Genomic DNA, 26089 nt, shown 5'->3' with positions numbered 1-26089 from the left:
CCCCTACTTTCCCCCTTCAATGATTACTTTTATATATTCCTAAGAGTGGAATTTAAAGAAATTCCTTAATGTTAATATAGTATTATTTTTAGATTTAATATATCTAATTTGATAATATGATAAATATACAGAATAGATTTTTATCTTCAGTTCCAATAACAAAACGTTTTGATAAACTATTTATATATAATAGTTACTTATTAAGTTTTAGCAAGACAAATACAAACTTATACTTATCTTCAATATACCCATTAAATAGGAATATTTTGGCAATCAGGAACTATTCCAACAACAATAAATTTCAAAGTAAGTGCAAAGTATAAATATTTTTAATATATATATATTATACATACATTTATTTTTTTTTTTTTCTTTTTTTCCCATTTATACTAATACTAATAGATTCGAGGACATCTAATCTATTTTATAATAATCCTATACATTATATTAATAATCCACAGAAAAATAATATGTTGATAATAAGACGCCATGAAGCAGGAATTGCAGCTATTTCAGCTGCTATTGCTTTAATTAGTATTGGTGGAGTTGCTAAGGGTATAGGAACATTATTTAGTGCTCTAGTGATGGGTACTGCACGTAATCCTAGTATAAAAGATACAATTTTTACTTATACATTAATGGGAATGGGGTTTATGGAATTATTTGGTATTATTTGTGTGTTGATGTCTGCTGTATTACTTTATTCTTAATAATGAGATATCTTAAATGATAAGGTTTTATGGCATATTTTATTATTAGAATTAGAAATTAATGAATCGGAATTTTAACTTTTTTTTTCCTACTATTATTATATACACATCTAATTATATTACTAAACAAAAAAAAAGTTATACCTCCCGCTAAGAGTTATTCCTAAGCTTATGGTAACGCGCATCTAGTAATGTAGGTTACATTTAATTTAATCTTAGTTAATTAAAAAGGCTAACTATTGCTAGCTGAATGGTGAAATCTGGTAATTAATGTCAAGTGAACAGGAAATTTTAAAAGAAGAGACAGTAAATTTGGATGGAGATGAGACTGTCTCAGTATTAGTAGATCCCTTAATAATATTTAAGGATTGTATTTTGAGAAATACATTGGATAAAATTACAAAAAGTAGTAATAAATTTATTTTTAAGGATTATAATTGTATAATAGATTGTAATGTACCTACCCGTTGTAGAAGTCGTCGTGGTGAAATTTTTAGCTTAATGGATTTATATCTATTTGTAACAGCCTCGCGAAATAAAGAATATACATTTCGTTTTGCTCAAGAATATGGTTGTAAATTTATAAGTGTTTTAGAAAAAAAAAATATATTAGATTTTTTAGAAGAGAAATTAAATTATGAAGAAGGTATACCATTAAAATATACAATGGCAGATATATCGAAATATGAATGCATTGCTGTAGACTTTCCATTACAACCATGTTACTTATTAGATCCAAATATAAGGAAAATTGGATTATTATCTGAACCATGGGTAGAATATAATAAGATATCAGATATTTCTAATTTAATTGAAGTAAATGAAACTTCGGGATCACTCCAGAATAATTCAATTTTATTAAAAGATCAATCTCTTATTTTACCAATAAAATATTTTCATTCTATTCATCAATTATATCCAATAGGAGTTGATTATGTTTGCCCTGGAATGGATATTCATCATCGTTTAAGTCAATTAGTAATGTTTATGAGTGAACCACCTAAACAAGATACAAATTCTGGAGGAGCATTACCAAGTAAAAAAGCAAATAAAGATCGTCAAAATATACCTAATAATATACCAAAATCTATTTCTTCAGGATATAATAGATCATCTCTTTTAACTTATTTAAGATCAAATAATTTGAATCCCATTATATTAGCACCATTATCCTCAAGAAGCCCAATTACAATAAATAATGTAGTATCTTTTTTAAAGGATAAGACATTTATAGATCCATCTACTGCAGAACGTCCTAAAGGTAGTTATGAACAAACAGTAACTCTTAAATTTGGATCAGGAGTATTATCACAGGATGTAGTATTCCGTATTGTTGAATCTACTTTAAATTTTAGGAAGAGGGATTGGTATTCACTAGTTGCTATGTTTGTTACTGGAGTAGAATGGCAATTAGAAGCATTTCCATTTAAATCAATACCAGATATATTTTCAACTATTAAAGGATATCATATTACTTATGAATCTGATTCAATTCCTGAAAACATTCGTAAATGGAATGTAGAAGTTGTTCGTATAAATAGAACAAGTCGTCATAATGATATTTCAGTATGGCTTCAACTTATGGCATCTATAGAAAGTTTTTTGGCATCCCCTAGGAATCATTCTAAATATGATAGAAATAAAATGATTACAAATTCTTAGATTTTATTTTTTTTTTTAAATGAACTCTTTTTATTTAATTAAAATCATCAATTAAATTAATATTATAGAAATACTATTGATATTATTTGTTATATTAGAGTATTTTTGATATTGAATTATATTATAGAATATTTCAATTTAAAATATTTAGAGTTATTACTGAATTTTATTTAATATTGGAGAATTTGAGATATTTAAATTATTGGAATTAATTATTAAATTAATATGATCTTATATATAACTTTTTTTTTTTTTTTTATTCTATCTCTACTTTCTCAAAATATTTGTACGTTTATTTTTTCTATTGAGTTTATGAATAGCAATATCTTCAGGGTAAGCTAAAACTACAGTATCTGATTTACCTATATATGTAGAACAATCTTCAACTCTTCTATCAACTTGTTTTATAGTATAAGCATTAAGATCGCCTCGTTTAATAGCTTCAAAATCCCATACAATTACAAAGAAACCTGTACTAGTAATAATTTTTGTCTCACGATCTGTCCCAAGAGGTTGATCAAATCTTGCTGGTGTAAATGATACTTCATCTATACCATAAATATATAAATCTTCTTGTTTAATTCTCAATTTTTTTGCAGGGGGCTTATTTTTTAGGCTGATTGTAAATCCAGTCCTATCATCAATTGAATCTGCTTCCTTTACAGGATATAAATCTAAACAAGTTTTTGTTGTTGCTAATATCCAATGACCATTTCTAGTAACATCTACAGAAATAATTGGAGAACCATAAGTATTAAGTAATGTTTTAGCTTTTTTAAATTCTCCATCTCTATTAACTGTACCATCAAATAATCTAAGTTCTCCTATATCATTACCAATTAATATATGACCTTCAATGTCTGTAGCTATACTATTAAATAAAACATTAGATTTATATAATTTTGAAGTAAATCTATTAGAACTATCTTTTATTCTACTATCCATAACAAATAATGCATTATTGCTAAGTCCTAAAAATGTAGGAATTGGTGTTGATTGAGCATCCTTATTGCATGTTCCAATAGATGATATTGGTAAACCATCTGCATCCCAACGTCTTATTATTTTTTCATTTTCTAAATCCATTTGATAAACATAATTTGGATCTGTTTCAGATAAAAATAACATTTGTTTCTCACAATTATGTAATTGTCCATTTACTGGTAATAGACTAAAATTATTATAATTTATATCAGATATTGTTGAAACATTAATGATAGAAGATCTACTTGTTTTATAAGATGAATTATCATCAATATTTCTAAATACAGAAATTTCAGATTTTCCACTTTTTCTATCAGCACGCCCAACAAAAGTATTTTCTCTTCCAACAAGCATATATTTATGATCTAAACTTAAACGTCCTTTAGAATGTTTGTAATCATAGTCTTTATCAAAACATTCTTCATTTTCCATTATTTCATCTTTTTGCCAAGTAAAACCATCAATAGATGGATCATATGTTTCACATAAATCCATATCATAATCTATTTCATTATTATTTCTATCATTAATAGATGTATCTAAAGTACATCTACGTTTTTCATCTGGATTCTTTTGATCAATACAATCAAATAATTCCTTTGTGAAAGAATTAACTTCATCAGTTTCTTCTGTTGTTAAAAATATTTTAAATCTTTTTCTTTCACCTACTAAATCTGAACCATAAAATTCAATAGTTTTTTCAGTTAATTTAGGTAAAAATAAAATACTATCTCCAACTATATTTGTAAATAGTATATTTCCTTTATCTGAAGTTTCTTTAATAGAAAAAATTGTATCACGAAGATCTAAACTAGATGCTAGTTCACAAATACAATTATCAGATATTAATTTCCATTCTTCCTCACTTTTATTTTGAAATTTAGATTCTTTTAATTTACTTCTTCGATTATTAATATTAATTAAATCTTCATTATATTGATAAAATTTAACAGGAAGTTGATAATATATATTACATAAAGATCTAAGTGTAAGGGTTACATTATAGCTTAAAGACGCTTCAGTATGCATATTATGTGTATCTAATTGAAAGATAAATTTAACTAAATCAGATCCACGTCGCATTATAATTGTAAATTCACCATTTTTATTTCCACGAAAATAGTGTATATTTGGGAAACTGAAAATATATTCTTGAGTTTCATTATTTAAAGGATCTTTTCCTATTATATTGATATTTTCCTTTAATTTTAAACAACAAGAAGTTAGAACACATTCTAAAGTTCTACCAATTGATTTATATAAAATCCCTAAATATTAATAAAATAATAAAATTAGATTTATATTATATTTGTTTTAAATTATTGGTATCTATATATTTCTAAATCAATTTTCTAAACTTACCATAATATTCATTACTATTACATGATAAATCTAATTCATCTCCACGTGAAATACCCCTTAAAATTTTCCAGAATATTCCACTCATAGTATAAATCTTCAATTATATAAAATAAATAAGAAAAGTAGATCAAAATATTTGTATAGCGGCCTAATACTAGTTCAAATATCAGAAAATATTATAATTTATTATTTTAATATATATATATATATATATATATATATATATAACTGATTAAACTAAATCATAGTTAAATAAATATTCTAGTTCATCTTAATTCTATAATAAATAGAAAAAAAAACAAAAAAGTAACTTTTTTTCTTTTTTGAAGGAGAGCGCCGGCGCCATAGCAACAATACTTAATATTACAGAAAGTGCGTAGAATGGGATTCGAACCCATGAGAGCATATGCTCATTAGATCTTGAGTCTAACGCCTTAGACCAACTCGGCCATCCACGCTTATACTACTGTATCCCTAATAAATATACTAAGATAAGGGTATTAGGTAAAATAAAATTGTCAATATAATAAATAAGGGTATATTAATATTAGCAAATCTCATTAATATATTACAATTAATTTAAAGTAATTAAAAGAAGAGTTCTACTATATTTTAGATAAAATTGGAGTATATATTATTAACATATAATAATAAATAAAATAATTCTCTAATTTACTATATTAAAAGGTATCTGATTTTATTTATATTTAAATTTTTAATAGTATTTATATTATAAATATCTCTTATTAATATATATAAATTTAGGTATTATATTTATTTTTAAAAATAAAAAAAAAAGAACAATAAACTTAAATTTAAATAGAATAATTACTTTTATTTTCCTATTCTATACTTAATACTATAATATTATTATAGTTATTTTAAATTACTTTTACTTTTTCAATATTTCTTATTACTGTATTACTATTAATAGATTTAGATATTTTAAATATAAAAATAACTAAAGAATAAAATATATTTTGTTTCCAAAATAAAAATTACAGTTAATTATATCACTATTTAAATATTTATTTTATTATATTAAATTTGAAATTTTGTAATAGCTATTAATATTAATTATTAGATATCCTAAAATAAATAATACTAAAATACTACTATGTTTTTATAATAATTTATAAATTCAATATATTAAAAGAATTTATATAATTTCTAGTTATTTATTATGAGCTATTTGTATTATTTAGATTTATTTAAATTTAAGAATTTGTAGTATCTTCAAAATATTATTTAGAAAAATTCATACATTTAGTAAATTATTATTATTATTTTTTAATATTCAAATATATAATTACCATAATTAAGTAAATTTAAAATAATTAATGTAATACTTATTTATATTTATATTTCATAGTAATTTAAAAATTCAAATATAAATTTTAATTAATTTGTATTATTCAATTTAAAATAAATTAAACTAAACTAGGGAATGAAGAAATATTATAACTAGAATTTAATTATATTAGCTTAAATTAATGAAATCAGGTTATTTTAAATTAAATTTATTAGCAATAAACATAATAGTTAATTGTTTCTTATAATATCTTTATTATTATTAAACCTGTATTAATATATTGCTAGTTATAAAATATCTTGAAGAGTTTTAATTATAAAGAATACAAATACTTCAACATATCAAATTTCTAGCAAATTTAAATAAATAAATAAATAAAAATTATTCTTATTATTATTTCCCATCTTTATTACAATATATTATTTACCATAAAATTATTTAAGGTATATAATCAATATAATAAATATTAATTATTGAATTTATATAAAATCACCATATCTACCACGAAGTTGTCTTGCTAATCGCATATCTCTTGGTAATAAGGTAACTCTTTTTGAATGCAATGTACATAAATAAGCATCTTCAAAAAGTCCTTGTAAAAAGGCCTCTGCAGCACATTGCATAGCTTGCAGGGCTTCTGCAGTCCAACGCCATACTTCACCATGTGGTACAAATTTTAAAGTAGTCTCTCTAACAACTCTAGCAAATGGTAATTTTGGAATTAATAATTCTGTAGATGCTTGATATCGTCTTATTTCACGAAGTGCAACAGTTCCTAAATTTTTATTTTAAATAATAAAAATTATCATTTCCTTTTCAAGTAAAATTACTTATTAATTTTATATATAACTTACCTGGTCTTCTTCTATATTTCCTTTGGGTAGAACTACCTCCTAATGGAATAGCTGGAGACTAAAAACTATATATATAGATAACTTGTTTATAATAAAATAATAGAACATACCTTTGCAGGATGTTTTCCATGGCGTCTACTTGTAGTTTTTGAGCGAGCCATTGGCTCTTAAAAGGTCTACTGACCACTTTTAAAGCGGAAATATCGCAAATCTATATGATTTAGATACCAAAAACTCAATTAAATTTTCTATTTTAGTATTTCTTTTTATCTTTTTATATCTATAAATCAGTATATTCCCATATACATGGAAACTCTTGTTGCATATTTTTTCTAAGACCGTGTGGGTCTTAAAATATATATGATGGCGCTAGCGGTTATTTTGTTTTAAAATTCAAATTTATCTTAAAATTTTTTTTTATTTTAATGTTTCCTATTCAAAGAGATATTATAGATAATTACTTTACTTATAAAATAATTCATTGTGGTCTAATATTATTATCTATACAATTAAATCCTAAGGATTTTCCTAATTGTGAACATATACCAATACTATTTTTATTAGTACCTAGAATTACTTATTTAGCTTGTATTATAAATAAAATTTTGGATTATTATCGTATATGGAATGTTATTAATATTTCTAGTGATTACAAGTATTGGTTTGAAAGTTATGGGATTATTTTAAAAAGGTAAGTTTTTTTTTTTTTTTTTTCATTATATATATAGTAATATTTAATTAATGTTAATATAATTTATAAATTTCTTATTACTTCTTATTATATATATATATATATATATATATATATATATATATTTTAATATTTATTTAGTCAATATCCTATAGGGGTCTTATTTGATATATGTTGTAAAAATAGAGATTCAATACATTTCCATATATCTATGAATATTGGTAATAGTAAAGTTATATCATTAAATAATCAATATGATGAATTAATAGATAATTATATAAATTGGCCGTCTTTTTTAAAAAATTTTTTTAATATAATAAAACTTTCACAAATTATAACTGATAATAATTGTAGACAATTTCAATCTATTACTAAGAAGAAATATGAGGAATTAATAGATTGGATTCAAATGACATGTTCATCAACAAATCAGTATGATGATATTATTCAAAGTTTTTTTGGAAATATTGATAAAAGATTTAATGTTAAGTAAGTTTATTTATATTATTAAATCAGTAAATTTAAGAGAGGTGATATATTATATATATATATAATTTTTTTTTTTTTTAAAGATCTTTGCCTATTAGAATACATATTATAGATTCAATAAATTTAACAAGTGTTAGCCTTCTACGATATTACCCTATAAAGTCTGGAGAAAATTTATTAACATTTGAAGATATATTCATTGATATAGTACCAATAGGATATATTGATAAAGTAGAATTAATTATACATGGGATACGTCCACCACTTAACACTCCATTATTATTTATTGCAATCAATTGTATATATATAGATGGATTTATTCATATAGTTTTGAATAATAAATATTAAAATTATAAACTTTTTTTTCTTAAAAAAAAAAAAAAAAAAGTGTTTAATTTACTAATTCATTTCTACTAAAATTAAGATTTTATTTCATTTGTTTCTTTCATTTGTATATTATCAGTAGATTCTATATGTGAAATTATATTAGGTACTATATATTGGGTCATAAAGCCCATAACAAGAAATCCTATTAATGTCATACTTCTTTGATAATCACTCCCATTAGATGATAAAATACTAGACAACATTAAAAGTGCAGTTAATAACATCATCCATTTAATTTGAAAGATAGCAGCAATAAATCCACAAATGATGCCACTTAAAATAATTAACTCAGTAATTACAGATATTTGAGGAGCTAATGATACAAAATATTAATATTGAAGAAAATAATGAATTTATAATTGATTTATTTATAATATATTTAAACTTACCATATCTAGAATATTTCCTATATATAATAGATCTTGAATCATCAATTTGGCCTTTTAATACTAAATAATTTTAATATAATTCTATAATTTTGATAATATATATTTATAACTTACCTATATTCATTATTTTAAAAAGTTCTAAATATTATCCCGTTGTATTAAATATATTTGGATTTAATAAAGGTAAAATGATTAAAGTATATATCTGCGCCATTGTAAGTTATAAGTTAATATATAATTAGTTGTCTTATTGTACAGAAGAAAATTTTTTTCTAGGTACTTCAGAATTTGATCTAATTTTAATTTTTTGTTTTCTACGTATTTTATTTTGATTTCCTATATTATCTTTTGAATATAAGGGTTGATCCATTTGATTTTTAGTTCCATCGACTACTAAATTTACCAAATCTGTAAACATTGAATAATGGGCAAAACATAACTTATGAACTATTTGAAATTGATTTCCTAAAGAATCCCATAGATCTGTAACTTGATTTTCTTGTGTATTTTGATATTTAATATTATCATGTAAATTAGAATTTAATTGATTATAGGTTTGTGTAGAATTAAAATAATTAGTTTGTTCATCATGATTATCCCATTGAATAAAATCAAGCATCTGATTATAAATAGAATCTCTAACATTAATTTTACTTAATTGTTGATGTGATTTTGGATAATCAACTGAAGTTAATAACAGTTGAGATAATTTTTGATAACAATTCATATTAGAGGGGACAGCTAAAACTGCATTACGACAAATCCAAGATTTTATATCTGAACTCCATTGAATTTTCAATGGTTCATGACATATACTACATACGAAATGAAATGTATCTATTGGAGCAAATGAGATGCTAACATTTTGTTTCATTTCATTCCACATAGGATTTAATTGTTGAGAATATGAAATAAGATCTGAAATATCACATTGTAATATTTGTTTCCTAATTTCATAGTGATTATGAAGTTGATTAAATTTAGGAGATAATTGAATTTTTGATTGATTCTCCTCTTGTATAAAATCAATTGAATGATTATTATATTCATTTAATGATTCACATTTTATAAGATTATCAGCAATGACAAAAGTAGTATCAGTACCAGATTTTTTAAGAAATTTACTAAAACAAGATAATATTGAATTTGAATCTTCAATAACTTTATTATCAGAAGGAATTAGTCCATTTGGGATTGTATGGATATCTTCTAAAATAATTTTTTGATTTGATATATCAATTATATTGTCTTCTTGAGTTGAATTTTTAGTATTTGAAAGAATATTATTATCTATATAGTCATTATTTGCATTAAAAAGTTCTTCTTTAGTTGGAATACGATCATTTCCTTCAGAACCATAAATCCATTCTCCTAAACTAGACCAAAGTGTTTGAGAAGAGCCCATTTGTTTACGTTGTCTTAAAACTAAATTTTTAGTTAGATGAATTTGTAAATGTGCCTCTTTCTTTTTTGAATCAATAAAACGAAATCCACAAATATGACATTGATTAGGTCTATCACTATAATACATTCCAATAGTTGATTGAAGATCAAAATCATTAAACCCATCCATTCTCCGTTTAATAAAATGTGAATGTAACCAAACTTTTTTACGGAATTTGGTAGATGCATATACTTTTGATTGTAATTGTTGATATAATTGAAATAAATGATTTATTTCTTTAATTTCTAATCCCTCTATATAAAGACTTTGATTTCCCTTTGCATCTACTATACTTGGAGGAATCAATTCTAATGTATTAGCTGACTTAAAATTTGGTTTTGATTTAAATAATTGCATCCATACAGATGTAAATGCAGAGCAAGGTTCTGTAAATCTTGGTGAAAATGTCTTTTTAGCTATTGGAGTTGTTTGATTAATTCCTAAATGTAAAGTTTGATTTGTCTGTATTGGGGTATTTAAAGTGACATGTTTTGATTGAATAGGTATATCATGCACTTTTTTGTTATTAATTTGTTGAGTTTCCATTAGTTTATTAATATTAATATGATCTGGTTTTATTCTTTTATTAGGAGGTTGTTCAAAATGTGGTTGCACCCCTAAAATAGGGGTATGATTATTTATAGAAATAGGAGTTTCACTTATACATCCAGTTGATAATGTTTGTTGAAGTCCTCCAACATTTCTTATTAATAAACTAACTAGATGTTGAGCTTCTTGTGTTTTACCTTCAGATTGTAATTTTGCAATTCTTTGAACATTAGGATCATTTATTAAAGTTCTAAAAGTTATTTCATCTCCTGAAATCCCTACTGCTTGAAGTATTGTTAATACTATTTGAGTTGCAACATCACTAGATATTTGACCAGAATTATTTGAACTTCCAGATTCTAATGAAGTATTTATTGATTGAAGTTTAGGTATATGATTTGTTTTAATATTATTAACTGAAGTATTAGTAAGAGAATTTTCTGAAGATAATATAGGTTGAGTTGCTGTATCATCAGTATTTGTAGATATAGGAGTTAATGTTATATCTAATGGTGGTTCAGAAAGTTTTGATCTAATTGCATTTGTAGTTTTTAATAATCTCTTCATAATATCTTTTGGGAAAGAAGTAGACCATACTTTAAGTAGTTTTTCTAGTGATCGTAAAATATTTGGTGGAGTTTTTACTGTATAGGCTTCTGCAAAGTATGGTGCTATATAAGGTAGAAAATATGGAAAGAATTGTGACCCAGCTCGACACTTTCTCACAATAGAATCAACTAGACATAGTAGTACATATTTTCTAGGAGTATCTGAACGTGGTATTTCTTCCAAAATAACACTAGCTATAGCATGTGCATATTGCCTTTGATCTTCAGCTAACAAAGTTAAATTTTGGATCATTCTACCCGATCCAGCAGGACTACGTAAGTTACGTAGTACTTCAGCATATCTTATGCGGACTATTTGTTCTGAAAGTAATAAAAGTTTTATTATTTTTATTATTAAATTTTCTCTTTCTTCCTTATGGGAACTATGATAAAATATTGCCTCATTTTCATAATAATAAAAAAAGAAAAGTACTAAGGTACACTTAGCTAGTCCCTTATAGTTAGTTATCGTTTATATTAACTTACCTGGACTAGAATTGTCCATTTGAGCTTTAATTATAATTTCATATCAAAGTAAAAAAGTAACAAATATAGGCGCTACATATGCTATAGTATTTACTTTTGTCCCAATACTTGTATAACTTTCTTACCTTTAAAAAGAAAAGAAAAAAAAAGAAAAAAGAGAAATTAGATGTTGGGAACTTCAGCTTTAGATCTATACTATTATGAATCTTCCTCTTCAAATAGGATTAAGACATTTAATAAAACTTTAGATAAAGTACTTGGTGAGTTTATTCAAGGTTTCAAACTACAGTTCTTAAATCAGAAAGTATTTATTTTTTTATATATAGGAGGTGGGATAATTTTAGGAAAGGGAATTTTAGAATTATGTGGTATTCCTGGATCAGGGAAAACTAATTTATGTAAACAACTCTCATTAAATGTTCAAATCCCAACATCTATTGGAGGCATAGATCGTAATACATTATATATAGGTATCTGATATTTTAAATTTTCTTTTTACCTTACAAATTATTTAGGGATATATTTAGACTCTGAAGGTTCTTTCAGTATACTTAGGCTGAAGGAAATGGCGAATTCTCTGGTAGAGAAATTTTATCACAAGTTAGACAATGATGAAAGAAGAACCTTTACAGTAAACAAACTTATTGAAGGTGTGATATATCTTCGTATATTTGATCTAAATGAACTTAAAAATATTGTGGAAAATTTAGAGATGGTTAGTTTGTGATCATAATGATAATTCTTTGTTATTTATTATTTGAAATATGAAATATAAATTTTAGATTTGTAAACAAAAGAATTTGGGTCTTATAATAATAGATTCGATTAGCATGTTAATTAGAACATGTAATTTATGTAAGTATATTTAAACCCTATATGTTTGTAATTAAGCTATTCAATAAATTTATATTCAGCAAATAGAACTTATAAATTAAAGATGCAAGATTATATTGCTAATAAACTAGTTCTAGTTTCCAAAAAGATGGAATTAGCAGTAATTGTAACTAATCATATGACATTTAAATCATTATCTGGGGAATTGGAGAATCAGCTAGATTCATCTAAAAAAATAGAACCTTCATTAGGATCTTCATGGAATTCATTAATAAGTTCCAGATTTATTTTAAGACCAATTAAAACTTATATAGAGAATAGTGTAATTTTTATTACAAACTCTGAAAGTGATACTACACCTTTCCAGGTAAGATTAAAATTTCTTAAATTTATTAAAGTAAATATTAAATTTATAACTTGAGTTAGATTATAAAGGATGGAATTATAGAATATGTGGGAGATTATTAGTTTAATTTCAATTTTGAACTATGGTCTTAACCAACCCAAATCTATAATATTGGAATTGTCTAAGCCTATATTATGATGCCAATATGTACTTTTTGAGCCAGTTGATTGAGGTAATATTTGCCTAATATATTCTGATGGCCAAGTATAGTTTTTCAAATTTTGAAGTTCCTTTTCAATAATGATTTTGGTCTCTTGTATTATATCTAATATATCTCCATTTACTTTTTTTGTTATCAATTCATTAACTATATCTACTCCTCTTACTACACATATAGATGGAATATCCTAAATAAGTTGAGTATTATTTTATTTTATTTCCTTTAATAGTTATTTATTAGTAAGAACTTACTGTAATGTCATAATTATATGCAGCCCTAGGACATTCATCTATATCAACTAAAAGGAACTTAATTGAGGGATATAATTGTTTTAATTTAATATATTCATTTAGCAATGATAATGAGCTTGTCGAGAATTCTGCAGAAAAGTAGATTGTAGTAATATTAAGAGGGTCTGATACAGCCATTTTAAATGTCTCAAAGTCGGAGATTCTCTATTGAAAAGCATTATTAAGAGTATAAACAATTATACTAGGTGTATAGTAACTTACTGATATTCCACTTTTACAGATATCCTCATAATATTTATTAACTTCACTAGTGAGATATCTTTTATTTCTGTAGAGTTTCCTTAAAGCCAGTGAATTATACCATCCCACAGTATATTTAAATAAGATTTTACTACATCTGAGTTGGGGATCTTTTAAAGAGATTAAGTAACAAAACATTTGTAACATTTAAACTATTAATGGATTATTGAGTATATTATTTTTTTATTCCCAATATCTTTTTGTCTTAAATTAGTTTATAGATGTCCGAATCCTTTCTAGTTTCCTAAAATTTGGATCCCGAACAGTAATGTTCCGGTACCCATATTACCGCTAAAGTATTTGAAATATATCAGGCGCTAACTATCAAGATTACAAGATGAAAAAGTGAAAAAAGAAGAAAAAAATAAAATCTCCTTTGATCTTACATTTTAAATAAACCAGATTCTATATAAATTGGTTTGAAATAATGAGTTTATTACAGAAAATAGCTGAAATAGAGACTGAGATGGCTAGAACTCAGAAAAATAAAGCGACAAATTACCATCTTGGCCTTTTGAAGGCAAAATTAGCTAAGCTAAGGGCTCAAGTAATTAGTGGAGCAGATGGAAAGGGTGGAGGTGGTGGAGGAAATGAAGGTTGGGATGTAAGTAAGACTGGAGAGGCTAGAGTAGGTCTTATTGGTTTTCCATCAGTTGGGAAATCAACTTTACTAAATAAATTAACAGGAACATTCAGTGAAGTGGCAGCATATGAATTTACAACATTAACATGTGTACCTGGAGTATTTAATTATAAGGGAGCTAAGATTCAGTTACTAGATTTACCTGGTATAATTGAAGGAGCAAAAGATGGTAAAGGACGTGGTAGACAGGTAATTGGAGTAGGTAGAACCTGCAGCTTAATTTTAGTAGTACTAGATGCTTTAAAACCATTAACACATAAAAAAATAATTGAGAGAGAACTTGAAGGTTTTGGGATTAGGTTGAATAAGGAACCTCCTAATATTTCATTTACAAGGAAAGATAGAGGTGGAATTACAATCACTGCAACTACCACACTTAAAAATATTGATGAAGAGACGATAAAATCTATATGTTCCGAATATCGAATAAATAATGCAACTTTCATAATTCGTTGTGATGCTACAGCTGATGATATTATTGATATTATAGAAGGTAATAGAATATATATACCTTGTATTTATGTACTTAACAAAATTGATCAGATAACAATTGAAGAGTTAGATATTTTATCACAATGTCCACACTATGTACCGGTATCAGCTCATTATGAATGGAATTTGGATGGTTTGATTGAAAAGATATGGGAATACCTTGATCTTATTAGAATATATACAAAACCCAAAGGTCAAATTCCTGATTATGCAGCTCCAGTAATTCTTAAGCGTAATAAGTCATCTGTAGCAGACTTTTGCGCAAGAATTCATAAGCATATACTACCTCAGATGAAGTATGCCCTTGTTTGGGGTCAATCTGTAAGACATAACCCTCAAAAAGTAGGAAAAGACCACATATTAATGGATGAAGATGTTGTGCAAATAGTAAAGAAGTAAAATTGCTAAAGGGCATTTGTTAAAAATATACTTATATTAAGTTTATACTACTAATTTATCTGTTATTATCTGATTTGTAATAATCTTTACTAAATAATAATATCAGTTGTATTTTGTTATTTGATTCTTATATATCGAATTCCACTACTTCTAATGTATTTGAAAATTGGAGGTTATTTTTAGGTATTAATTTTTTATATCAAGAATACTAATAATTAATTAATTTTTTCTTTACATTTCTAATAAATAACTATATTCTTAAACTTAACTTTTCTGCCTTGATAATATATTTAGAAGTTTTCCACTAACTTCTTGTTTTAAACGTTTAAAATTGAGTAATTCATCAGTTATGGAATTTTGGAAGTTATAAGATTCTTTCTGTGTACTTGCTACTTTTGAGGTGTGAACTTGTATATTTGTATATGTACTCGCTATTAAATTAACAATTGGCATCATACTGTGTAAATTTGATATAGGGGAGATTCCTTCACTAAGAATATTCCATACATTTTCTGGAAAACAAATATATGAAGGTAGGGAAGTGTCATTATGCCAATCTTCACAGCTCTTTTCAATCCAGATATCAAATTGTTCAAGTAAATTTTTAGCTAATTTGGCAGAACTATTAGCAGTAGTATATTCAAATTTATCCAATTGATTAAGTTCAAAATTTTCTGATTTATTGTAGAAGTAAATAGCTAATTCATGTATCCAAATAATAATTGAGTCCCATTCACTTGCAGAATATTTCCAAATTAGTAACCAATTAATTTTATCATCCATAAAGAGACAGAAACATTTGTAAAATCCATCCATTATAGAGCCAATTAATCTATTAGGAAATTGACTGTTTGAAGAGTTATCCCGAATATTATTTAGGTATGCTTGTAGCCATATTGTTCGAATAAATGAACTTGATGAAACGTTTATGCTAATTATATCAGTTTTATACATTACCAATTTGTCTATATATCTTTCAACTTTAAAGTAATCTATATCATTAAATAGATCTTTGATACCTGGATAAAATAAAGTATAAGGAATATTAAAAAAGTCTAATGAAGCAAATCCAATGCACTTAGTATCAAATTTACATAATGAACCTGGAAGGAAAGACATAAATTTCAATGGACCTTTTGACTTGAAACAATATGAAGATATTACAAAGTCATCCTTATCATGATCTAATGAGTAAATATTATTTAATAGAGCATCTTCTAAATCCTTTATATAAATATAATTATGTCCAATATTTGCAGTCTTTGTTTTCGGTATATAAGCTGCAAATGCTAATGTTATTTTTACATGTCTCCAAACAGGTCCATTATATTCAGCACGTTTTACAATATTGCATGTATTTTTCAAATTTGTAAATTCAGCTTTTAAACTCATTGACTCTTTATATGGGTTAACGACAAATGAAGCTAAGGAATTCATTAAGTACTCACCAATTATATCTGAGTCAGTTTCCTTCATAATTCCCAATGGAAAGGGTAGTATCCAAATTATGTTTTGACTTGTCGTTAAAATTTCATCTTTATTAAAATTACAATCTTTTAATCTGCTTCTACTTATACAATGATTTCGTAAGGTTCCCTTTGGTTTAAATTTCCATAGGAAAGATAGACTAATATTTATTGGATTTTTTTCTATAAAGTTGTAAATATTATTTTCATCAAATATACTAATTTTGTCTTCTATAATAACATCTGGTACTATTGGTAATATACAAAAATTAGGATAGCTAGGAGTAACATATGGATAGCATAATATCTTTTTATTTATATCAGTAATATCTCTTATATTATACTTATTATATTGAATATTAAAGATATCGACAATCTCTATATTATTAATATATTGTTCTTTAATAGGTTCAGTAGCTTCTGATACCCAAGGTACTTCAATTTGCAAATCTAAGTCATTTGAAATGTCACAAAAGGTCACTCCGCTAATCATCATCTGCACTGTTGTATAAAAATTGTAGTGACAAATCTTATGAGATCGTGATATATTCTGATTTTTCTCGATATCACTAAATATTAAACAATAACTAAATAAGATAGATTTGATATCTAAAGACAAATCTCTTAATGTATCCATAAAGTGAATTATAGTTGCGGAGAGTATTGTATCAATACGACAAGGTGATATTGGCAAATGTGGTAATATTGGTAATGACAAGTCACCTTCCAATAATATAGAATTGATCATAGTATCTCTAATAGATGAATTAGACATATCTTCAGTATGTATTGCCGCTTTAGATGATTCATTTGGTTGAATTGGATTATTTCTTAGCTTTTTCCATTTAGAAATCCCAATCACATCATCCTCAAAATAAAAATTAGATATTGAGGCAACAGAAGATTTAGACTTATTTTCAGTTTGTTCTGGTTGATCCTTTAATATATTAGTATTTATAGATTGCAATCCAATAGAAGATAATGTTTGTTTATTAAGTGGGTCTATATTACCTTTCAAATATGTAGAAGAGATTATTTCCTCAGTATTATCTTTTTCTTTCAATAAAAATGACTCATTACTAAAAGATACTAAGTATTCATCTCCCATAAGTTTTTTTTTATGCAATATATTAAAACTTGAATCATAATTATTGAATTGTTCACTACTTTCGTCAAATGAAGATAAACTCCTTTTTCTTGAGTTTTTTACTTCACTAGGATTGTACGTTTCCTTACTATGTGAATGAACTTGGTTTATTTGTATGGATTTAGATTCTTCAGCAAGGAAATCCATACTTGTATGAGTATCTTGCATATTTGTTTCATCTAATTTGTTTGAAATTGGATTTTGAGTCATAGATGAATCTTTATTATCTGATAAATTTAATCTGGATGAATAAGAGGGATTTTGTATAATATTAAGATTACTTAAAAATTGATTCTTAGTATTAGGCTCATTAGACCTCTCCATTTGCTGAGAATTTGGGGAATTCAAAAGGTGTTTGGGAAGATTCTCAGGTTGATTTAAAAATGCCGTATTATTATTTATTGAGTTATCTAATTGAGCTGAACTCTTAATTATTTCAGATTTATGAGTCATACTAATATCTGAAGCTTCTCTCTCAAAATTTATAACTGGTAATTTTTTAGCAAGTGTACATGTATAAATATCATATAATTGAGTTTCTTTAGAATGATCAAATATAGGATCTAATATATCACGTCGAGAAATAATGGAAGTATCCAAGAGTTTTTCAATAATTGGTGAAGGAAATTGAGTTAGTCGCAATCTATCTAATGATTCAATATTTGGAATAGTTGTAGATGCAAATGAAACAATTAAGGAAGAATTACCAGTGACTTCATCAATTGATTGAATAGATTGAATAGGAACAACAACCTTTATTACCCTTTGAATCAATGATATATTAAATTTCTGGCAAAATACTTTAAAAGCTTGAATATCTTCTAGATAAAATCCAAATTGTTTAAAAAATATATGAACTGGCATTCCTTGTCTCCTTAGTAAATGAGAAGATAGTAATACATTAAGATATCTAACCCTAACAACATTTGAATATTTCTTTAGTAGTATTGCAATAAGAATAAGACAATGTTTGTAGTTATAAAATATATTCATTTCTCCTTCACTTTGCAATTTATCCTGTATTATCCATTTAAATAGGGTAAGACAATTTTCAAGGTATTTGAAGTATCTAACTGCATTACCCAACCGGAAGGCTTGGTGAATTTCTAAACTGAGTTTTATTAAAATATGATTCTTAATCATTGGATTTATTCGAGCCATAATATCTATTATCCTTGTATCACAGGTTCCACGTGAATTTAAACTCATACTTGTTAGAATACGATAACACCAGAATTCGGCTTCAAATGGAGATACATAAGCAATTATATGCAAAAATTTATCATTTATAAGATTATTTGTGGTACGCGAATAGAAATAATGAACATCATTATATCCAGACATTAACTTATCTAAGCAAGTTGACATAAGTGAACCATTTTGTACTGAATTAAATTCCTTAATATTACATAGTAATTCTTCAGATAATACTAAAAAACGAAATGAAACTTCAAAACTTTCCAAGAATCCTCTGTGCTTATTAGCATGTTGTACAGTTAAATCTTGCCAAACTGCTCTCAGTCTATCTCTTAAGAAGTTGTAAATATCAATATACTGATAACCCAAAGGACTTGAATTAGTAATACTATTTACTCTTGGATATAAATATGGTAATTTTAAATGATCAGCATCAATAAAATAAGTTATTAAACTTCGAACTACTCTTCTACACCATAGAACTGGACGAACTAAAGATGCATGAAATACACGTGATGCATCCGATCTTTGAAAACTTTTCACTGCCAAATTTGGATTTACTATTCTTGCTTCAATATCACCTTCTATAAAAACTCCAGGTAGCCTTTCTAAATCATTAGCTGTAGATGTCTTTTGTTTATCAATAACCTCTTCTTGACTACACATACTCATTAACTTTCCAACTAGAGCTGTAGAAGTCATAGAGTCTTGTAGTTGTGCAGGATCTTGAATAATGAACAATTGCCTAGCATCATCACATAAAGGATTTTCAAATAAATTAGAATTCAAAAGAGGATGGCTTGGGTAATCTACTAAATTTGTGGGAGGTAGGTACTGATTAGGTACAGGGTAAATAATATCACGACCAGGTCTGTTTTTACCTCCCAAGGGTTCAGTCATTATAATAGCCACCAATATATACTTAAAAATAAAAGTTCATCATATTCAATATTATTGCCGTTTTTATAAGCAGTAGAATTATTTATAACATTGAAAATTTTCCTGTATTACTTTAAGTGGCCCCTCTCTAAAAAATTATTTACGTCAAATTTCAAGCGCTTGTAATAGGGGTATCGAGTTCCTACAAGATCTAAAAATTACTCTAAGATCTCCGTGATACAAAAATCATTAAAGTATCAAAAATTCTAAATCTTAACAAAAAAATAAAATTATATAATGCACAGTATTTGAATAAAAATAAGGTATGGATTTTCAAGGACAAGAAAAAGATTATATTGAATTAAATGATATTAATACAATATTTCAGACTAGTTCTGAATCATTGGTTGGAGATCAGATAAGTTTAATCAATAGATTAACTCCAAGAGAATATATACCAACAAAATTAAGACTACATTCAAGACTAAATTCAAAGCTAAATTCAAGACAAGAAGATAGATTAGGTAATAATTCTGTATCTTTATTATCTAGTGATCCATATATAGAACCACTTTTATCTTCTTCGGTTTGTACAAAAAGACAATGGATTGAAAAATATTCCCAAAAACAGAGAAAAATTACAGTTATATGTATAAAAGATGGAAAGTGCTCACAACATTATATGAATACTGCAGAATTACTTCGTAAAGTACATCTTCACAATGAAAAACAACTGTTAGAAGAAAAGGCAGCAGGTGCACTTACTCTAAGAGATCTTAGACAAGTAATAGGACATGGTAATGAACGTCCCTCTATTGAAATACGAAGAAATTGTATACTTGTTAATATGCCAGGGGTCAGATGTATTATTTTACATGATAAAGTATATTATTTACCACTAAATACTGTAATATTTCCTGTAGATGATGAATTTAAAAGTAGTGATGAAGGTCTTCAGATTTTTCATGGACAAATTCTAACTCAGGATATTGAAGATTCTGTAGCTAAAGGAACTGGGAAATATAATAAATATGATCGTAGAATACAATCTACAAAATATAATATAGAATATTCTGATATATCAATTATTGAACGTTTAATTCTTGCAACACAATTATGTTCTGAAAATACTCATGATTCCCATTCTATTATATATGGAACAATAGAAGAATCACAAAATGTTATAGGTGGAGTTTCACCTCCAAATACTGAAACTGTTAATGATCAACAAACTTCATTAGAATTAAATGCTTTAGAAGTTTGTTTAGTAGAAGTATGTTATCAATTATGGAATAGTTATTATACAATAGATGCAATAGCACAAGAAAATTTAAAACATATAGAGAATAATCCAACATCTACACAAAAAATTCATGAAATCAATGATATTAGAAAACGACTTGATTCCTTAAGAGATAGAATTCATGGTGTATATGAAGCATTAAAAGAAATATTAGATGATGATGATTTACTTGCTAGAATTGAGATATCCAAGTTTTGGGCTAAACCTGAAAGTTGGGATCGTCCTCTTAACCATACATTTATTAATTCCGAGATATTGCTAGAATGTTATGAACAAGAAATTGAGGGATTAGTAAAGGCTGTAAATAGATTAGATGAGCAATTGGATGATGCTGTAGAAATAATGCAAATCCACCTTGCAACGATCCGAAATACATTTTTAAAGAGTGAATTAAGTCTTGATATTGTTGATGTATGTGTTGGATTTGTAGCTGCAATTGCATCAATATTTGGTATGAATATTCAGAGTGGATTAGAAGCTAGTAGAGATATTTTTTGGCTTATGGCATATACAATGTTAACTCTATGTGTTATTGCAGGTATTATTGTAGTATTAATGTTTCGAAAGCTTCAATTATGAGGTATTATCCTCAATAATAAGATAATACTAGATACAGATAATATATACTTAGCTTATATAGTGAATTATCTTATTAGTTAAGATTTCCAAATATTAAAAAAAAATCCCATATATTATTACATTGAAAAGCCTTTTTAGTTAAATAAATACAATAAGATAAAAAAAATACTAAGAATCTTATCATTCTAATTATTTAATAAATCACAATGAAGTTGTTTATAACTTATAAATATTTAAACTTTCTACTTTTTTTCTCCTAAATAATTTAGATAATTTACCGCCAATAAATAGATTTAGGTCAAAGTAAAATAAATTCCCATGCTTTGTTATAGAAAACTCTGAAATTAAAAAAAAAGAAGGAAAGGGAAAAAATCACATATTTCGAAGATTTGAGAATCTTTTAGAGATTTGAATATAAATATGCTTGATATATCACCTTGGTATAGTCCTGAAATAGATGGGGAATTTCCAACTCCACGTGCAGCTCATAGTTGTGATAAAATAGGTGATAAGCTATTTTTCTTTGGGGGATGGAATGGTTTAGAAGCTTTGGATGATTTACAAATGCTATATATGGTTCCTAAATTTAAGTGGCAAAAATTAACTTCATCTGATAATCGACCTTCCCCAAGGAATAATCATGCTTCAGCTTCTTATGGAAATACTCTTATAATACATGGAGGTCATAATGGTGAAATTTGGCTTGATGATATGTTCCAATTTGAAATTTTAAAATCAGATTTTTATGAATATATAGAGGTAAATGAATGTCTAGTAGGAGAATGGAAAAAATTAGCCCCTTGTAAAAATACTTCAAATCCTCCTGCTAGAGCCTGTCATACATTAAGTAGAGTTTTTAATAAACTATACCTTTTTGGTGGATATAATGGATCTCATTGTTTTAATGATCTATGGATGTTTGATCTAGTAACTAAAAAGTGGTCTGAAATTAGACTTGAAGGGAAGATTCCATTTGGTAGAAATGGTCATTGTACAGTATCTAATAGTAAAAATATAGTTTTTTTTGGGGGGCATTCTGGAAAATCTAGTGTAAATGAAGTATTATGTTTTAATTTATCTACTAATACTTTTAGTAAACCAAAAATGTATGGAGTTTGTCCACCTGCAAGAAAAGGGCATACTACTAATATTATAGATGATAATACTATAATAGTATTTGGAGGATATAGTAGAGGAATTCGGAGTAACTGTTTATATATCCTTGATATTACAAGTTTACCAGAAAGTGTACGTTGGGAACAAAGAATTGAAAATCAGGCTCCTAGCCCAAGACAAAGACATTCCACTACTACAATAGGTCCTGGAAAGATTTTTTTATTTGGTGGATATGATGGAAAAAATTGGTTAGCAGATGCTTATATATTAGATACTAGTAAATTTTTGGATTCATTTCATAATAGAAAAATATCATTACCAATGCTTGGAAATTTGGGTTGTCTTGTTGACAATCCAGATTTTAGTGATGTTGTATTTATTCTTAAAAATGGTGAGACTCTCTATGCCCATAAATGTATTTTAATAGCTCAAAGTAGCTATTTTAAAGCTATGTTTAAAGTTGGTATGCGCGAATCTTCTTCAGAAACAATATATCTACATCATATTTGTAAAAGAGAATTTTATGCAATTATTAAGTTTCTTTATACATCATATTTAGATGAGATTGATGTTGAGATATTATGTAATATAATGCATCTTGCAGATATATATGATATGAAGTCCTTATCTAGAATCTGTGAAAGCAAAATTCGAAATTATACAGATATAAGTAATGTATGTAAGCTTGCAGATATTGCAAATAGGTACAATGCAAATACTATAGTGGATTATTGTATTGAATTTGCAGCTAATCATGCTTCTATAGTTATAAGAAGTAGGGATTTCGAATATCTTACTTCAACTAATCCTCATTTGGCTATAAAGATATCTAATTCTGCAATTAATAACCTTCTATGAAATATTAAGACTTAGATAAATAATATATGAAAAATAAAATATAAATCACAGTATATTTATAATGAAAAGTTAAATTTCTTTTTTTTTTTTTTTCTTTTTTTTTATAAATACCGCAATGTTTAAGATTTTTATATAATTTAAATATATTTTATATATATAATTATAATAATTATTATTATAACTATAACTATCATTATTATTAGGTAATTAATTTTTATATAAAAATTCTTTTTATTTAGATGAAATCTTATTCTTTTTTTAAATTCTCTAAAAAATATATATTATATCATCGACAATGGTTTTATTTTACATTAGTTTCTTTTCGTATAATAAATTCTCTTTTAATAAAAACAACATTTAATCCTGATGAATATTGGCAATCACTTGAAGTTGCTTATCAAATCGTTTTTGGATATGGATTTCTTACATGGGAATGGGATCATTGTATTGCTTTAAGGAGTATAATATACCCACTTTTATTTGCTCTTATATATAAAATATTTAATATTATAAATATATCAAATACTATATTTATTATTTATATACCTAGATTATTCCAAGCATTTTTTGCGTTTTTAACAGATATTGGGACTGCTAAATTTACATTTTTATTAACATCTAAATTAAAAATAAAAATATTTGAAATACCCTCGACAATTTATAATATGGATTTAATAGCTCTTTCTTTAAGTATATTTAGTTGGTTTAATTTTTTTTGCTTATGTCGTACTTATTCTCAAACATTAGAATGTTGTTTAAATATTTGGTCAATGTATTTCTTATTATTATCTATATTACCAGAAAAAAATTTAAATATCAATAAAAATGAATTCTTTACTTTGATTTTATCTTCAATAAGTGTTTTAATTAGACATTCATCAGTTATATTTTGGTTTCTAATATTCTTTTTTTATTCTATTCATATAATTTTAAAGTATTCTTATTGTAGATTTTATTATTTCTTATTAAAATCTTTTATTATTGTATCAATTTCAATAATTATTATGATTTCTGCAGATTGGTGGTTTTATGGTAAATTTGTCTTACCAATGATTAATTTCTTTAATTTCAATCTTTTAGGTAATCCAGGGGTTTTTTTTGGTAATAATTCTTGGCATTATTATTTTTTGGAATGCCCTATATCTTTGTTGCTTTCATATATTCCTTTTTTTATATTAGGATTATATTGTATTTTATTTAATCAGAATAAAAAGTTAAAATTTATTTCAAAATTTCAAGCAATTCTTCTATCAATTTTTTTGGTTATTATATTATTATCCTTTTCCTCTCATAAAGAATATAGGTTTATATTACCATATTTTCCATTCTTAATTGTAACAACTACTATTGGTATTTATTACTGTATAAATCGTTATTTTTCAAAAAAATATAATTATTCATATATAAAAATTATTATATTAATTATTATCATTTTTCAATTAATACCTGCTATTTATTTTTCATTATTACACCAAAGAGGAGGTGAAAGTGTTATTAAAGTTATTTTGAGCTTACCAAATATATCTAATAGTTCAATTTTTTTTATTTCACAATGTCATATGTATCCATTTTATTCATATATTTATAAACCAATACAAATGGGATTTTTTGATTGTTCTCCTATTAATAATGCTCAAAATTGGAATTCTCGTCTCTGGTATTCAAATAATATAACTAGTTTTTTAGATTCAGTTTTTATTTCAAATCATTTTAATCAATTCAATTATTCTAATTGTATTTCACCTTATATTATTCCTAAATTATCAAAGAAAAATATATATACTGGTTGGTTCCATAATGAAATTACAACTATTAAAAATGTAAATGATTCATGCCTTCATTATAGATTTTTGAAAAAAATATGTGGTCCATTTCCAACATACTTTATTGTACATAGTAGTTTTATTAATGATATTAAAAATTGGTTAAATTTAAATAATTATATACAATTAGGACAACCAATATTTGATTCCATTATAACTGAGACACCAAAAGGATATATTACATATTCTTATTATTATATATATAAAAAAAATAATTAATAATAAGTGATTACTTATTAGATTTATATTATATTATTATATATTATTTTTTTTATTTAAATATACTTTATATTATTATTATGGACTATA

The 26089-nt window shown here is 25.4% G+C and overlaps 14 protein-coding genes across 14 annotated transcripts; 8 read left to right on the top strand and 6 right to left on the bottom strand.

Annotated features, from left to right (window-relative positions):
* Positions 1-116: 116 nt before the first annotated feature.
* Positions 117-710, top strand: cand_014260 (ATP synthase lipid-binding protein; the record flags this gene model as incomplete). Its single annotated transcript, XM_067211661.1, has 2 exons — positions 117-306; positions 403-710. 2 exons carry the CDS (start codon positions 117-119, stop codon positions 708-710), a joined length of 498 nt encoding a protein of 165 aa, XP_067069633.1.
* A 270-nt stretch (positions 711-980) lies between these two features.
* Positions 981-2372, top strand: cand_014250 (RNA pol II accessory CDC73 family protein; the record flags this gene model as incomplete). Its single annotated transcript, XM_067211660.1, has 1 exon — positions 981-2372. One exon carries the CDS (start codon positions 981-983, stop codon positions 2370-2372), a length of 1392 nt encoding a protein of 463 aa, XP_067069632.1.
* Positions 2373-2639: 267 nt separating this feature from the next.
* On the bottom strand, positions 2640-4803 carry cand_014240 (uncharacterized protein; the record flags this gene model as incomplete). Its single annotated transcript, XM_067211659.1, has 2 exons — positions 2640-4624; positions 4719-4803. 2 exons carry the CDS (start codon positions 4801-4803, stop codon positions 2640-2642), a joined length of 2070 nt encoding a protein of 689 aa, XP_067069631.1.
* A 1706-nt stretch (positions 4804-6509) lies between these two features.
* cand_014230 (centromere protein A) lies at positions 6510-7045 on the bottom strand (the record flags this gene model as incomplete). The annotated part of the gene is made up of 3 exons (XM_067211658.1): positions 6510-6805; positions 6885-6942; positions 6995-7045. 3 exons carry the CDS (start codon positions 7043-7045, stop codon positions 6510-6512), a joined length of 405 nt encoding a protein of 134 aa, XP_067069630.1.
* A 264-nt stretch (positions 7046-7309) lies between these two features.
* On the top strand, positions 7310-8412 carry cand_014220 (uncharacterized protein; the record flags this gene model as incomplete). The annotated part of the gene is made up of 3 exons (XM_067211657.1): positions 7310-7575; positions 7717-8064; positions 8148-8412. The coding sequence occupies 3 exons, from the start codon at positions 7310-7312 to the stop codon at positions 8410-8412; spliced, it is 879 nt and encodes a 292-aa protein (XP_067069629.1).
* A 71-nt stretch (positions 8413-8483) lies between these two features.
* cand_014210 (uncharacterized protein) lies at positions 8484-8964 on the bottom strand (the record flags this gene model as incomplete). Its single annotated transcript, XM_067211656.1, has 3 exons — positions 8484-8764; positions 8841-8900; positions 8955-8964. The coding sequence occupies 3 exons, from the start codon at positions 8962-8964 to the stop codon at positions 8484-8486; spliced, it is 351 nt and encodes a 116-aa protein (XP_067069628.1).
* A 123-nt stretch (positions 8965-9087) lies between these two features.
* On the bottom strand, positions 9088-11946 carry cand_014200 (uncharacterized protein; the record flags this gene model as incomplete). The annotated part of the gene is made up of 2 exons (XM_067211655.1): positions 9088-11762; positions 11928-11946. The coding sequence occupies 2 exons, from the start codon at positions 11944-11946 to the stop codon at positions 9088-9090; spliced, it is 2694 nt and encodes an 897-aa protein (XP_067069627.1).
* A 147-nt stretch (positions 11947-12093) lies between these two features.
* Positions 12094-13229, top strand: cand_014190 (uncharacterized protein; the record flags this gene model as incomplete). Its single annotated transcript, XM_067211654.1, has 6 exons — positions 12094-12187; positions 12254-12397; positions 12455-12642; positions 12710-12782; positions 12842-13128; positions 13197-13229. 6 exons carry the CDS (start codon positions 12094-12096, stop codon positions 13227-13229), a joined length of 819 nt encoding a protein of 272 aa, XP_067069626.1.
* Positions 13230-13247: 18 nt separating this feature from the next.
* cand_014180 (uncharacterized protein) lies at positions 13248-14025 on the bottom strand (the record flags this gene model as incomplete). The annotated part of the gene is made up of 3 exons (XM_067211653.1): positions 13248-13514; positions 13579-13782; positions 13840-14025. 3 exons carry the CDS (start codon positions 14023-14025, stop codon positions 13248-13250), a joined length of 657 nt encoding a protein of 218 aa, XP_067069625.1.
* A 280-nt stretch (positions 14026-14305) lies between these two features.
* On the top strand, positions 14306-15412 carry cand_014170 (small GTP-binding domain-containing protein; the record flags this gene model as incomplete). The annotated part of the gene is made up of 1 exon (XM_067211652.1): positions 14306-15412. The coding sequence occupies one exon, from the start codon at positions 14306-14308 to the stop codon at positions 15410-15412; it is 1107 nt and encodes a 368-aa protein (XP_067069624.1).
* A 264-nt stretch (positions 15413-15676) lies between these two features.
* Positions 15677-20122, bottom strand: cand_014160 (uncharacterized protein; the record flags this gene model as incomplete). Its single annotated transcript, XM_067211651.1, has 1 exon — positions 15677-20122. The coding sequence occupies one exon, from the start codon at positions 20120-20122 to the stop codon at positions 15677-15679; it is 4446 nt and encodes a 1481-aa protein (XP_067069623.1).
* Positions 20123-20426: 304 nt separating this feature from the next.
* On the top strand, positions 20427-21983 carry cand_014150 (uncharacterized protein; the record flags this gene model as incomplete). The annotated part of the gene is made up of 1 exon (XM_067211650.1): positions 20427-21983. One exon carries the CDS (start codon positions 20427-20429, stop codon positions 21981-21983), a length of 1557 nt encoding a protein of 518 aa, XP_067069622.1.
* Positions 21984-22403: 420 nt separating this feature from the next.
* cand_014140 (kelch motif family protein) lies at positions 22404-23957 on the top strand (the record flags this gene model as incomplete). Its single annotated transcript, XM_067211649.1, has 1 exon — positions 22404-23957. One exon carries the CDS (start codon positions 22404-22406, stop codon positions 23955-23957), a length of 1554 nt encoding a protein of 517 aa, XP_067069621.1.
* Positions 23958-24196: 239 nt separating this feature from the next.
* Positions 24197-25999, top strand: cand_014130 (plasmid maintenance protein; the record flags this gene model as incomplete). Its single annotated transcript, XM_067211648.1, has 1 exon — positions 24197-25999. One exon carries the CDS (start codon positions 24197-24199, stop codon positions 25997-25999), a length of 1803 nt encoding a protein of 600 aa, XP_067069620.1.
* Between the last annotated feature and the right edge of the window lie 90 nt (positions 26000-26089).

Source organism: Cryptosporidium andersoni (assembly GCF_001865355.1).
Source record: "Cryptosporidium andersoni isolate 30847 chromosome Unknown contig_60, whole genome shotgun sequence".
Lineage (NCBI taxonomy): Eukaryota > Apicomplexa > Conoidasida > Eucoccidiorida > Cryptosporidiidae > Cryptosporidium > Cryptosporidium andersoni.
This window is presented reverse-complemented; position numbering and strand designations above follow the sequence as displayed.